This window comes from Lutjanus erythropterus, chromosome 9, assembly GCF_056507025.1.
Source record: "Lutjanus erythropterus isolate fLutEry1 chromosome 9, fLutEry1.hap2, whole genome shotgun sequence".
NCBI lineage: Eukaryota > Metazoa > Chordata > Actinopteri > Lutjaniformes > Lutjanidae > Lutjanus > Lutjanus erythropterus.
The window spans coordinates 18,724,747-18,738,894 of NC_139325.1; the positions used below are offsets into that span (position 1 = coordinate 18,724,747).

General features: G+C 38.4%; 2 protein-coding genes across 2 annotated transcripts; one reads left to right on the forward strand and one right to left on the reverse strand.

The window, feature by feature from the left end:
- Window positions 1-3,592: 3,592 nt before the first annotated feature.
- On the reverse strand, window positions 3,593-4,650 carry nr0b2a (nuclear receptor subfamily 0, group B, member 2a). The gene is made up of 2 exons (XM_084725656.1): window positions 4,031-4,650; window positions 3,593-3,916 (listed from the first exon to the last, which is right to left on the reverse strand). Exons 1-2 carry the CDS (start codon window positions 4,611-4,613, stop codon window positions 3,675-3,677), a joined length of 825 nt encoding a protein of 274 aa, XP_084581782.1. The 5' UTR covers window positions 4,614-4,650; the 3' UTR covers window positions 3,593-3,674.
- Window positions 4,651-10,141: 5,491 nt separating this feature from the next.
- Window positions 10,142-13,878, forward strand: gpatch3 (G patch domain containing 3). The gene is made up of 7 exons (XM_084725657.1): window positions 10,142-10,591; window positions 11,586-12,040; window positions 12,175-12,349; window positions 13,001-13,060; window positions 13,175-13,296; window positions 13,383-13,510; window positions 13,618-13,878. The coding sequence occupies exons 1-7, from the start codon at window positions 10,165-10,167 to the stop codon at window positions 13,799-13,801; spliced, it is 1,551 nt and encodes a 516-aa protein (XP_084581783.1). The 5' UTR covers window positions 10,142-10,164; the 3' UTR covers window positions 13,802-13,878.
- Window positions 13,879-14,148: the final 270 nt, after the last annotated feature.

Below are 14,148 nucleotides of genomic sequence, written 5' to 3' on the forward strand. Positions count from 1 at the left end.
CCCACCAGCACATTCCTGTTTTACCTGTATGAGGTGTCATGCAAAGGCTCACTGTTTCACAACTTAACATACCACAGGCTAGAACGATTCAAGAGGGCCTGTTCTACATCAAATATAGCCTGCAGCTTGTTAACAGTGGGCGCAGTTTTATTCAGGACACTTGATTCATCATTCAGACACTTCTTCCACTCAGTTGTGTGCCTGAAAAGTGATTATTGGTTTGTTTCAGGCTTTTATTTTGTTAAAGGTTTGTGTATGTAACAGAAATAACAGTCTAAGTCCACTTATTATACTCTGACTTTAAACATGTGACTTCCACTATTTTCCATGAGAGGGAGACAAAGTACCACTAGAAAAACCTTTACACTGTAACGCTTCAACATATGTGTTCATAATAAAAACATGAACGGGGGCTTACTTTACTAATCGTAACAGTTTCTCTGCCTTGGTGTGAAGTGGTAAATCTATTACATGAGTATGAAGTGTACTGTCAGATATACTTACAACTGATTTACGACACTGACAGTTGGCTTTGGTTTAAACAGTCTGGTAAAACAAGAAGCATGCATGAGTCAGATGTGGTTTCTCAATGTGAGTTTTATGCAATACTGAATACAACAGACTGGTAACTTAGTGCACTGGATCTCAGTGTTTTTAACCCCTTTTCTACCGTTGAGTAAACTTATCACCACTGACTGACATATTTTATGGGCATTTCATTTTGTTTTCAGTGCATAACTATAACAATAAACTATACAATGAACCCAAATAGTGAACACAGTAACTACGGGAAATTTGTGTCAGGGGTGTCAAGCAGTTAGGATCAATTTTGAGCAGATTATTTCCTGTGAATATTGCATCTGAGATGGGTTTTACTGATATTTTTAGGAACTTTTTATTCACAGACTCGGTAGACTTTTTTTTTTTTGACAGATTCAGTGGTTTCCTCTCCCCGATGTTTGGCTGTTGTTTTATTAGCTCTTTGATTGTTTTAACTGTGTAGTTTTGTAACGCAGGGCGAGGCTGTTGAGCAGAGAGTGGAGGCTCTGTGAATGTTGTGTTCAGGTCTCTGTGCCCTTATCCTGTTTGTTTTTTTTTACGTTTATATTTTAAAGCAGTGACTCAAATTGGGGTCCAGGGGCCAGCAGGGGTCCTTGAGTGGGTTGTCAGGGGACCTCAGCAAAAAGAGCAATAGAATATTTGAACTTTTATCTATTTTTTTCTTAAAGTTAGAATGACAAAGGAAGAAATAGGTTGCCTGTTTTGACTGACTGTAATTCATGGTGATTCTAGTTTGATCATTTATTGACAATGAAGACTTTATTATCCTCAAACCTAAAAATTAAAGAAAGAAATCCTTAAGGAAAAGTCCTTGCAGACTGAGGGTCAGTGAAACTTTAAAATGACATTTTAATTTAACTTTCTTTTAGTTTTCTTTCTTTTAAACATTGTCTCACACCGCTCAAAATCAAGAAGGCCTCAAAAGTCCCAATAAAGCTTTGGCGACCCCTCATGTGGTTGAGGACCCCCAGATTGAGATGAAACCTGGTGTTGAGAAGAAATATTTAATTTAATATGTTCTTCTCATGGATCTACTTGTCCCTTCATTGAAGCTACATACTGCATATTATTGAAAGAACTTTTCACACCCATTACCACCAAAATTTAGGGATGTGTCTTTCACTGACTCTGACACATTTGCTATCTTTGGAAACTCTGGCAGGTTGGCAGTATTTCAAAATAAATGAGCTTGAGCAATACTTGGCTGCACAATATGTCAGAAAAGATGGACCTACCAAATAAACTGCAGGAATGAAGATGTTCAGAACAGAGAGTCATTATCAGGTGTGATACCTGGTACATAAAACAACTGTTGTGCCAAGTTTGACTCATTGAGCTTTTTTTTATTTATTTATTTATTTTGTTTTTGCAGTTTTTCTCAATCATTTTGGCTCAGTTTTTTTTTAAACAGTCTGTTACATTCTCTAAACCCTCAGTGACACTGACACAACTGTTTCATGGCACATCACAGCACTATTCAGGTCAGCAAAACCTCACCATAAACATTTCATTCATGCATCAAACCTAGTTAATGTGTCAGTTAATAAGCCGATGCCACTAAAATGAAAAGTTCTGTCTTTGTGTGAGCTGTACTGCTCAAATGTTTTTTTTTCACTGTGACAGTCAACCCTGGAAATGTTTCTCATGTTTTCTGTGTTGTACAAGAATGTCAGTTTTGTCTAAATGCTGTTGTGTTTTCTGTAGCTGCACTTAATTAAAACCTTACTAGGATAATATATATGTAGCTGTAACAGATATTATGGGATGTTCTGTTCCAAACAACTGTGCTTTGATGTACCAAGGGAACACTGACAATATCCTAAAGAAGGGATAGATATCTGGCAAAAAATTTTTGCTTATAGCCAGTAAAAAAGCTATAACAAGACACTGGTGTAATACTGAGACTACGGGGAGAGAAAAATGGTTTGAGATGGTCTAAAATACCTATTCAATGAGAAAGCTGACATAGCAGAACTGGGAAAAATTGATCCCAATCCCAAAAATTGAATGGTTAAGTAATGGAATAGCTGAAAAAGATGTGTCTTTAATGTCCCTGACAGCTGTTTCTCTTGTATTTTCATGTATTATTCAGTGATTTGTTTATTGTTGCTCATGGTGTTCTGTCTTGAGCTGAAAACTGAAAAAAGAAAAAGTTTTTTCAACATTTATTTATTGAGGGTAGGTTCACTGAGAGCAAAGCTTTCTTTTGCAGGAACACCCTGATCACTTTCACACATTCAGACCTGGAAGCTGCCCAGTGCAACCACAGTCTTATCTGTCAGCTACTGAGCAGCTCCACTGGAGCGGTTGGGGTTAAGGACCTTGCTCAAGGGCACCTCAGCGGTAGTAACGAGGGAGGGGCAAGTGCTGCCGTTTACTTTCCCCACCAGATATATTCTGCTGGTTGGGGGGTTTGAACCAGCAACCTTCCAGTCACAAGTTTGCTTCTTCAACCTTTAGGCCACTATTGCCTGGTAAGTGTTAAACACTTACACAGAGCAGTTTTGATCAGCAACCTATGTGCAAGTGGTTATTGTGCAAATGGACAGTTTAACTTATTCTTTTGCACACGTGTAAAAACAGGTGTGATTTGCTTGTTTAAGTGAAAAATTCATATCTGTTGTGACCAACAAACTAATTGTCCACTGATTTGAAAATATTGTTTACAAAACAATTTTCATTCAAGAACTGAAATTGAGATAAACTGCAAAAGATTGAGATAGACCTTCACTCATATGGCAATGTAAAAAAAATATATTTATTTGAAATATTCTGTCAGTGCAGACAACAAAGTATTTACAACACAGAAGAACACCGAAAAGATCTTCAGCATAGGATACAGTATATTAACAGTGGGTACAGCATGGAAAGTCACATTTTTCCACTTCAGTGGATAAAATCTTTTCTGGGCTAAAGTGACCTCAGTTTCAATGTCTCATGTTCACCAGTTGACACAGTTCATGCTGGCTTTGTTTGTGCAGTCCACTGTCAGACAGTCCTTCATTTCAAGAGAAAACATTGCTCGTGTTGGTTAACAAAAAGTTCACTGGTGTTAGAAACATTGGATTCAACTTTTCTCCAGGATAGTCTCATAAAGTCCAGCTGTCCTCTTTCTACCTGCAGAAGAGCATGTCGACCAGCAGCTCCAGCAGATCAGCCTGGCCGATCACAGGCCGGAAGAAGAGTTCAGAGATGAGACTGGGTGTGATGCTCTGCAGCATAGAGGCTGTGAGGAGGATCCGGGCAAAGCGCTCCTGGTCCCCTGGGCAAAGAAGCTGGACCACCTCACTGAGGGCGTGCTGAGCTTCCTGCTGCAAACCTTCAACAAACAGAGCTGCCTTTAGATCTGGGACGTCTGTTGAATGTAAAGACAAAAAATTAGTGGTTGCATACAAATATATTGCAGTGTTTGTAAAGTGTTCTTTCAGCAGTGATTGAAAATTAACCAAGAAATCACCCAGATACACACCTGGATTGAATATCGTGGTCCCTTTGAGGTACGCATACTCTTTTGGACTCAAATCCAAATTCCAGAACTTTTTGAGGCAGGACTTGAGTTTGCTGACACCAGCCATGGTGGGCTGCTCCCTCTCCAACTCCGGGCTCTCCTGGCGGTTCAGGAGAATCTTTTTCAGCATGCTGTCAGCCGGGGTGTCCCTCACCTCAAAGTCCACGTGCTCCTGGGCCAGGCCCAAAATGAAAAGCGGTGCCCAGCAGCTTTTGAGAAGTAAGAACTGGTCGCTTGGTGGCATCTGGTTGAAAGCAGGTAAGTTCTTCATGAACTGGACGGTCTTGACCAGAACTGCTGAAGCTTCTTTGCAGATGTCAGATGGCCTTTTCAGGCACACTGTCCGTCGCAGCTCGCAGTTGCATCTATGATGCATTGAGCTGTAGTCGTGGCTATTTTGGGTCGGTTTGCTGGTCTCCATCTGGCTCAGGATGTTAAAGAGGATAGGATTGGAAAGCCTGTCGCTGCTGGCTGAACAATGACACCCGTTATCCATTTTAGAGTTTGTAGAGATCTTTGTAGTTAAATGTGATGGCCTCTTCATGAGCTTGTGAGTACTACTTCTGCTTCCTCCAGCACCTGTATTTATAAGGCCAACCCACCCTGCTGAGTGGACCTTGGCTTGTCAATATCCCTCTGTGAAAAACAACTATGTGCTCTGCCAGGTGACTGGTGGAATAACCCTGGGAGAGCGATAAGCTTTTCTCAATGAAAACGAGCTTGTGGAATATCCAGAGGGTTGGGCCTTATCTTGTAGCCAGTGTCATTAACCCAGGCAGTACCAAGCTACCAAGGACTGCAGAGGTAATCAGCCCCACACTACTGCCAGCTCACACCTGCACCGCTGGAAAGAGGCCAGAGCATAGCGAGGCCATTGACCTATAACTTAAGTCTTCATAGCAAGGTTTTTTTTTCTTACCTAATTAAATGTATAGAATTTTAGCTCTATGCTAGCTGCTTTGCAAGGCTGTACACAGTTGGTGTGCTATAAGCTAAATGGTAATGTAACGTCATCCAGATAACTTTAACCTACTGACACTCAAGCTAAATGTGTCCAAAATCATTCATTCACCACTCCCCACTCACTATAAAGGGATTTCTATGTAGAATGAAGAAACACACTTTTGGACACTATTCTCTGTACTCTCTATATGCTATATAAGCTTGGTTAGTGACCATCGATTGTGCACTACTTTCCATGATGCATTGTGGGATACTTTGAGTCCACTATAAAGGGTATAATAATTCTCACTATAAATCCAAACAATAAAAAAATGGTGAACTCATAATGTAGTAGACTACATAGTGAGTAGTGAGTGATTTGGGCAAAGCCAGTGTTAACCTACTTATATGACAGCTGAATGCTAGGATCATCATGATAATGTTAACCTACTGATGCTAGAGCTTAAGGCTAATGTCATCATGACAATGTTAACCCACTTATACTACAGCTAAATGCAAACATCATGCTGACCTATTGGTGCAAGAGCTAAACATCATCACGTTAACCTGCTGATACTAGAGCTAAATGCTAACACCATCATGATTATGTGTAATAGAGCTAAATGCTAACACCATCATGATTATGTGTAATAGAGCTAAATGCTAACATCATTGGGTTAACTTACTGATTTGAGAGCTACATGCTAACATCAACATGTTAGCCTACTGATGCTAAAGCTCAATGCCAATGTCATCATGATTATGTTAACCTACTTGCACTGGAGCTAAATGCTACCATCAACATGTTAACCTCCTAAAGCTAGAGCTAAATGCGAATGTCATTATGATAATGTTTATTACTGATGCCAAACAGGTGTAAAGTTTTCAGTGTTCACCATCTTAGTTTAATAGGTTAGCATGCTAACATTTGCTAATTAGCACTAAACAGGAAGCACACCTGGGGCTCATGGGAGGCTCATTAGTCATAAAGCAAAGTGTTGGACAAAATAAAGATTTCACCTCATGATAGCACTAGATTTTTTTTAAGATACAGAATCAAAGTTATGATAGCTAATCCTGAAGGGCACATGGATATGTGTTACAATTTTAATAGCAACCTGTTCAATAGTTTTTGAGACATTTCACCAAAAGAACACCATGTCAACATTATTGTGGTACTGTAGGAAGTCAGGGGATATCACATCAGTCTGTGGCTCAACAGATAGATAGATAGATAGATAGATAGATAGATAGATAGATAGATAGATAGATAGATTGCCTCAATTTGTCTTTCAATTTTTCAAAAACTTTTTTGAGTAGAAACAAATAATTTGTGAGCTGGCCAACACAGTATAACGAATTCCAGTTTATGGCATCTGTAACAGGTGGTGCTCTATTATAATCCACTTGAAATTTAAAAAAGTTTAGCCTAAATCGTTATCTTCCTGGTGCCTGGCACGGAGGTAGGTTTGAGACTGATAAGGAAATTGCTTTATTATTGTCACAAATAAACAAACATCACAGTTTCAATGACAAACTCCTTTTGGTTTGGACATTGAGTACAGTGAAGCAACCAAAGTATTTCGTGTAGTGACAGATGAGACAATATATGACATATTATGCTCTTTTGTTTTTTTTCAGGACAACAGAGGCTTTAGAACATCGCAGGATGGAAACTCCAGAGAAAGACGTGAACCACAGAGCAGTGGAGTCAAGGTCAGCCCATAAAGTGAATGACTGCAATAAAGAGATTACAGGCCAGACACTACTGGCAGCACCAGTCACCGAATGTTTGTTTTACCTCATCAGTCTCTTTACTCACTCCTTCAAACAATACTCCAGAACAGGCTCATATCCTCGTTTTCTTTCCTGGACTGATCTCATTATGATACACCACAGAGGTTATTCATGTGGGATGTGACATGTCTATCTATACTCACAGGAGCTAAATCATGACAGACCTTCGATCGGCCTTAAATACCTCATGAAACACACTACATTATGTTGGAGAATTTCATTGAGGTGACCTACAGTGCCCTCAGGCTTCATGATGCATGCTGACAGTTGTAAATGCCTGTGATAAGGCGTGTGTTTATAGAGGTTAGGAGCAGGCAGAGACGGACACGGAGGACAGACGCTTATCTACAACCAACACAATAAAAACGAAATGTCCTTTATTCTATAAGTGGAACAACTGCTGTATACTGACATCAAGCAAAAGAAACATGATGTAATGGCTGGCACCTGTCCAAGCCTTTTTATTTTTTATTATTATGCAACTACAAACCAACTCTAGAAAAGTGTAAAGGTACTTGACTGTAATAGCGTTATTAAGTTAAGGCTGTAATGAATAGGAATAACATAGGACCACTATTAAATAAGTTTGAAGAGTGCTGTGTCAACATATTCCTCACAGAAACACAGGTTTCCCCCTGAGTATTGACTTTAATGTTTTCTCTCGTTTTAGTTTTTTCAGGTCATTGAACTCTCAGTACATGATGGACACCGTGTCTGGTACGTGACACTTGACCTTGACCTATACTGGTAATACAGTAGAGGTTCATTTGCCTGGGTTCATCAACCCAAAGGTGACGGTTATTCTTACACAGAGGGGTCATTCAATATTAAGGTGAAGTCAATTCAATTTTAGGTTTTATGAGCATAGATAAATTAAAAGAAACTATGTAAAAATTACGTGCTTTATTCTACAGTGAAATGTATAGCAGCAATATATAAATATACAAAAGGAGTTTATATATAAGAAGAAATAGAATATATCAAATAAGATATGTGAGCATTATCAGAATAATAACAAATCTCAATTGTCTCAGGGGGCTTTACCGCCTATAAAGTGAAGGACACCCTCTGTCCTTAGACCCTTGGTTCGGACTAGGAAAAATACACAGGAAAAATCATTTGATTATCCTGGAATATGGAATAATGCAGAAGGTACTATCTAGATCCAGTGTTTAGTTTGACAGTTATGGGCAGTTCATAGTGGTTCAGCATGGACGTGCCTGTGACAGAGGACCTGCACTCTCTGCAGATATAAATGGCTCATTCTAAGGTAACAAAAACATTTCTTATTTTCAGTTAATTATACACTGATGAAAACATACTTATGAATATTATATTACATACCTGCCATATTCTGCCAATAAATCCCTGAAAATCTTACACACTGGACCTTTAAAGCTTTAAATTAAAACTTTTGATCAACTGTGTGGCAAAATATTTCTGGATTTTACAATGCTCTTCCTCTTTTCAAACGAGATTTACAATGACATACTGTACTGCTAAACCGTGCTCCAGGGTTGATCCAGTAGTACCTAGAAAAGCACACACACTAAACTAACATACTGCTAAACATGCACTGTATTTTATTTAGGCAACATGCTTCTATGGCTGTGTTGCATTAAGAAGTATAAAGTGCACTTATTGTAATATATGTTTTATATTAAAAGGTGTGGAATAAGCTCTGCAGTTTAATACTGAAGTAGTTCCAAAGGCCAAAAACTCAATGACCCATGATGGTGTCTTTTTATGACAGTGTCACAGTATTTTTGGTCTGTTTGTGGAAAGATGACTTCTCTTCAGGGTTCACTATTTCATGTTATTTTACATTATTTAAATTTTCCAGCCCACACACAGGGTTTTAGGTCGTATATGTGCCTGAAAGTTTTATTCTTTCAGTAGATTATAAACCTAAAAGTATGATTGAATATTTGGCTCATAATCATATCTGTAAGGTAAAGTCAGTTTCAACACTATTTTTTAGTCTTTTTTCATCTGCACTGTGCAAACATTTAACACTCCTGAGGATTAGCATGGATTTTCACAGTCCATGGTGGCTGCGTATGACTAATGCACAATAAGTTTGTAATATGATGTATAAAGTGATGTCAGGGTGTCTGGACCCGGTTCTAGTTTTACTGCCTGTTACTATCAAAACACAATGATAAAAGCTGAGGTGAAGGCCAGAGGGAGAGTTAGCCTCGGGGTTAATGAACTCTGACTGAACACATTTCTTCTCACTGAGAGAGGTTAAAATAAACGCAGTGATATGAAAGATTTATGTATTTTGTCTTTTGTCCTATCCAATAAAGGTGAATAGCCCTTGTAGTCTTGTTGCCTTTATGTCTTAATCAAAAAGATTAGATATATAAAGTTAAAAAATGAGCCAGACTGCTGTTTCTTTTAACCTTCATTTGAGTCTCACAGTTTAATTTCTCCTTTTAACATTATAACTTTGAATGTGCTTAAGGTGGCAAAATTGATAAGTATTAATTCTCTGATTGGTTACATCGATGGGTTGCATTTTTTGTAAATACCCCTAGCTGTTTGAGAGGAGGGATATCTCTTATAAATGCCTCAACAAAGGGTTTTTTGTTTGTTTGTTTGTTTTTCCATGTCACAGAGCTTAGGTAAGGCCTGACACCACTGATGTAACCTGTGAAGCCTAATGAGACATTGTGTGGGCTTTTAAAGTACAAAAATCTAACTTTACATGTTGTGTCATACCAGAGATTATATATTTTTATTAAACATAAAGATAGAGCTATAGGACCAAAAATGGAGATAATATATCTTCTGTCTGTAGATCGTTCATGTGTAACTCTTTACTTTTGTTCTTTTCGATGTGAATCACACAGAAATAATAATAATAATAATAATAATAATAATAATAATAATAATAATAATAATAATAATAGACAGACAGAGAGTAAACCTGTTACAATATCCATTTATTAATGGATTAATGTGTCTTTTTTTTTTTATGTATTTAATGACATGTTTTTTGTTGTTGTTTTTTTTTTATTATTCTCTTTATTGCCAATTAGAATATCAAAGACATCCCTTTTTACTTGTCCAACTGCAGTTTGAAACATACTTTCCAAACTGCAGTAACAGCAAAACACTGACATGTATAATTACATTGCAATTTAGATTATTTAATACTTCAAACATGAATTGTAATCAAATGCATTAATCAATTAATAATCTGTGGTACAATTAATTATGAATCAATGAAATGCTTTCTTACTATAGTGTATGTATAATAAATAATATTCTGTACGCTTTCTCAGGAAGCGGATCTGACGTCATCTCAGAATGTCGTTCCGATGACGTTTGACGCCCAATAAAAAACAATAATGGCGGACTGTGAAGATGGCGCTCCTGTGTATTTTGCTATTAGCAACATTCCTGTCGCATTTCGCTCATCAGACTTGAGAAATTATTTCAGTCAGTTCATAGAAAGCGGTGGTTTTCAATGTTTTCACTACAGACATCGACCCGAGGTCCTACGGGAGCCCGAGGGGCCCGACAACCCGGCGAGTGGTGAGGGAGAAGAGGGAGAGGGCAGCTCCAAATCCTCCGAGACTGACCAAGAAAACGCAAAAAGCTCCGAGGAGAAGAAGAAGAAGGAGGTGAAGTCGTGCTGTTGTGTCGTCTCTGTCCGTCGGAAAGAGGCTGACAGATTAGTCCGCATGTACGCGGGGAATCACTGGATCAACTCGAAGGGGAACTGGCTGTCAAGACGATGTGTTATCAAAAGAATTAAAGTTTCAAATGACAAAGGTTCGTGAGATATTTTACAGCTATGTGCTAATCAACATTTCCTCAATTGAACTGTCGACTTAGGGGGATATCACCCCTCCTGTAGCCTGGTTTTGACGTATTTCTGTGTCATATTAAAGCCTTAATTTTAAATCTGATTCATTAAACCCTTCAATATTACTCCCTGTCACAAGTAAATTGTCATCTTTAAACTGCCCACTTCAGGACCATCCACACCGAGAACTGTGACTATGAAAATATTGTTTTAAAAATCATTCAACTCTTTCCATTGGTCTTGGTGTGGACAGCCCTTTAGTTACTCCCTGTTCTGTATGATTTCATTAATTTGAACAAAAGAAGTGCAAGTTTCGCTTGGTATTTTGAAGTTATAATCATCAGAGGCTTGGTGCTTGTTTACTTTAAAAGTGACAGACAGTAAATTAAAGCTGTGGTAGGAATTATACTTATGGCATTATTGGACAAAATTCCAAAATAACCTTTAACACATAATGTAATACAAGTCGTCTAAGAGAAAACTACGCTCTGGCTCTTCCTCTTGGCTCTGTTTTCACCCTTCAGAAAATCTGGCCCATGATGGGAGAATTTGGCCAGTCCACAAGTTAGTAAGATTATTGATTGTTGAGTCTCAGATCATCAGTGTTTTACAGCCTTAAAATGAGACTCAACAACCATCTTTGAGCCACCAATCTAAAGAATCAGTAATATGATGATCTGGGAATGAGACTCAACAGTCAACTAACTTTCTCCAAAATAGCTTCCTGTGACTTTAATTATCTAAATTGCACTGGTGTTGTTTTCAATCGAGACAAACTGATTCATACACAGAGAAATCTCTCAGTTAGATGAAGGGTTTTAGGATTATGTAAACTGCATCCTGGCTTCTTTATGTAGGTCTTGCGGTTTATTACTGAAAGTTGGTTGTCATTTGTCTTCTTTAATTGTGATGAGAATTGTTACGACTGGTTCTACATTAACTTGTTTTTTATTCTTTCAGATGATGGATCATTCCCATATAAAACAAAGCATGAGCAGCGGCACCGGGTGTCCTTAACAGAGTGTTTCACAGAAGCTGACCTCAAAAGCTTATCTGAGCTGAATCCGCCTGCTCTGATGCAGAATGGGAATGTGGGCACACCGGTGAAAGTGTTCCTGCAGCTCATCCAGTCCTGCCGACTGCCTCCGCGCATCATCCGGAAATTGGGCCTCACTTTCCCTAAGACCAGCTCCAACCGCCGGTACGGCAACGTACCTTTCCAGTATCAGGACTCTTTGACACTTCCAGCCACGGAGGACACTGTGTTAACAGCTTCTGGACATGAAATATCAGGTCCAGGCACCTTGGCTGGTCTGCCCTCAAGAAAGAGGCAGCAAGCTGATCAGACAGAAACAGCAGAGACTGATGAGCCACAGAGAGAAGAGGAGGAGGATGCACAGTCAAATGCAGATGATGTGGGTTTAAATTATTTTATATTTATTATTATGTAAATCATAAATGCATTGCTTTAGTTAGCATCTACAGGCTGTATATGATTGCTGAATTGTTGTTGCTGTGGTTTGTCAGTTATTCATCTTGTTGGTTGTAGGATGATGACTGCTGTGAGGAGTGGGAGCGCCATGAGGCTTTACATGATGATGTAACGAGCCAGGAGCGAAGCAAAGAGAGGCTGTATGAGGAGGAGATCGAGTTGAAGTGGGAGAAGGGCGGCTCAGGCCTGGTGTTTTACACTGACGCGCAGTACTGGCAGGAGGAAGAAGGAGGTATGCAACAAAAACAATCATACAGTTTTCCACACTTAACAAAAAAGGCCCTCACTGATAGTAAGTGTAAGTTTAAGTGTATGCTATATTTAGATTATTTTCACTGTTTTACTTTGCCATCAGAATGTCGTTTCTGATAGGAAACTGCTGTTGTATAAGCTAAATATTGGTCTTTACAAAGCAACCAGACTCTGTAGGTGAAATCAGTAATTTGATCTTGTAGAACATGTGAGTTGTTGGTCTACTGCTGCTTTGATATGTTTGTTTGTGCTATTGTGTGACTTTGGTGAATTCATGCTATTCTTTTAAAGCCATGAAGTCACACCATAACACAAACAGTCTAACATATGGAAGCAGTGGTAGACCAGCATCTCCTGTGTTCTGTGAGGTAAAATTACTGATTTCGCCTGTGGAGTTTGGTTGTTTTGAGAGAAAGATATTTGGTTTATGTAACAGTGGTTTCCTAATGGAAAAGGCTGCCTGATGACAAAGTAATGCATGAAAATATTCTAAATGTAGCATAGTCTTAAAATTGTATTATTAGATAGACATTTTTTAAGTGGCCAAACTTTTTACTTTTTTACTACTTTTAATGGAGTGTATTTGCTTGATGAAATATTGTTTCATGTCTCTTTCTGACCTTTTCTTTAGATTTTGATGAACAAACAGCAGATGACTGGGATGTTGACATGAGCGTTTACTATGACAAAGGTATCTTGAGTTTGTTTAATATCTGTGATCACCTTGATTAACAAAGGGAATCAAAAATTATGTAAATTATGTCTTTAGAGTCAAATTATTTTAACCTGGCTCTTCCTGTCACAGATGGAGGTGACATGGATGCCCGGGACTATGTCCGAATGCGGTATGAGAAAAGGCTGAGGGAGGGTGTTGAAGATAGATCTGGACATGGTCAGTCTATTGGCAGCTTCGAGAGGTTCACAAAGGTAAGGTGGTGGTCTATAATTTGACTGCTGTCTTTTCTACTATGGCCTATAAGAGCAAATTTGTAATGCTTTTTTTTTTTTTTTAGGGCTTTGGTCGCCGCGTGATGGAAAAACAGGGCTGGAAAGATGGTGAAGGGTTGGGACACAGTCAGATTGGGATTCCTGAAGCTCTTGAGAATGAAGGCCAACATCCCAATTGCAAAAGAGGCTTTGGGTGTGTATGAACACAAAAAACTGAATCAACAAAATGTAATTGCTTGCATGCTTTGAGTTGAGTAGTTTTTAGTGCTCTCCTGATGCTATCTTATTTGTTTTCTGCAGGTATCATGGAGAGAAGTTGGTTTTACATCCTGTAAAAAAGGCCAAAACGGATTTTCACATATCAACAGTGTATGATAAGCCTAAAGACATAGATGGAGGTGACACGTTGCTGAGACGACAACCAAACACCAGTATGAAGTACAGAGGCTGGCAGCCAGGTGGCAGCATTGGGCCACGAAGATGACTTTAATTAAATTATTTTATATTATTTTTACTCACTTAATTGTTTGTCTGTGTTATTAAAACATTTTTCCAACTTTTTATTCCACTTCTGCTGGTTTTGTTTTTTAACTTTTAAATATCCTTGGGTGAAGTCTCAAATTGCTATCACACAAAAGGTTATCTTCCTTTGTTGATGTTTAAGATTAGATAGATAGAATTATTAAAAATAGGATTACACATTAGGAAAATGTACAAATTTACAAAGTTCTTTGGAGGTTGAAATAATATATGAGGAACAATCACAAAGGTGATGAACTGTGAGGTTAGTGTTTTTTAAGCTTTATTTATAACAACAGTAACATATAAACA

What these genes read in the sequence shown, in the direction of transcription:
- nr0b2a (XM_084725656.1), bottom strand. Translation starts at nt 4,613, where the DNA reads ATGAAGAGGCCATCACATTTAACTACAAAGATCTCTACAAACTCTAAA. An exon ending in GACCACGATATTCAATCCAG is followed by an intron (nt 3,917 to 4,030) that starts GTGTGTATCTGG and finishes TACATTCAACAG; the next exon opens with ACGTCCCAGATCTAAAGGCA.
- gpatch3 (XM_084725657.1), top strand. Translation starts at nt 10,165, where the DNA reads ATGGCGGACTGTGAAGATGGCGCTCCTGTGTATTTTGCTATTAGCAAC. An exon ending in CACAGTCAAATGCAGATGAT is followed by an intron (nt 12,041 to 12,174) that starts GTGGGTTTAAAT and finishes TGTTGGTTGTAG; the next exon opens with GATGATGACTGCTGTGAGGA. An exon ending in AATTGCAAAAGAGGCTTTGG is followed by an intron (nt 13,511 to 13,617) that starts GTGTGTATGAAC and finishes TGTTTTCTGCAG; the next exon opens with GTATCATGGAGAGAAGTTGG.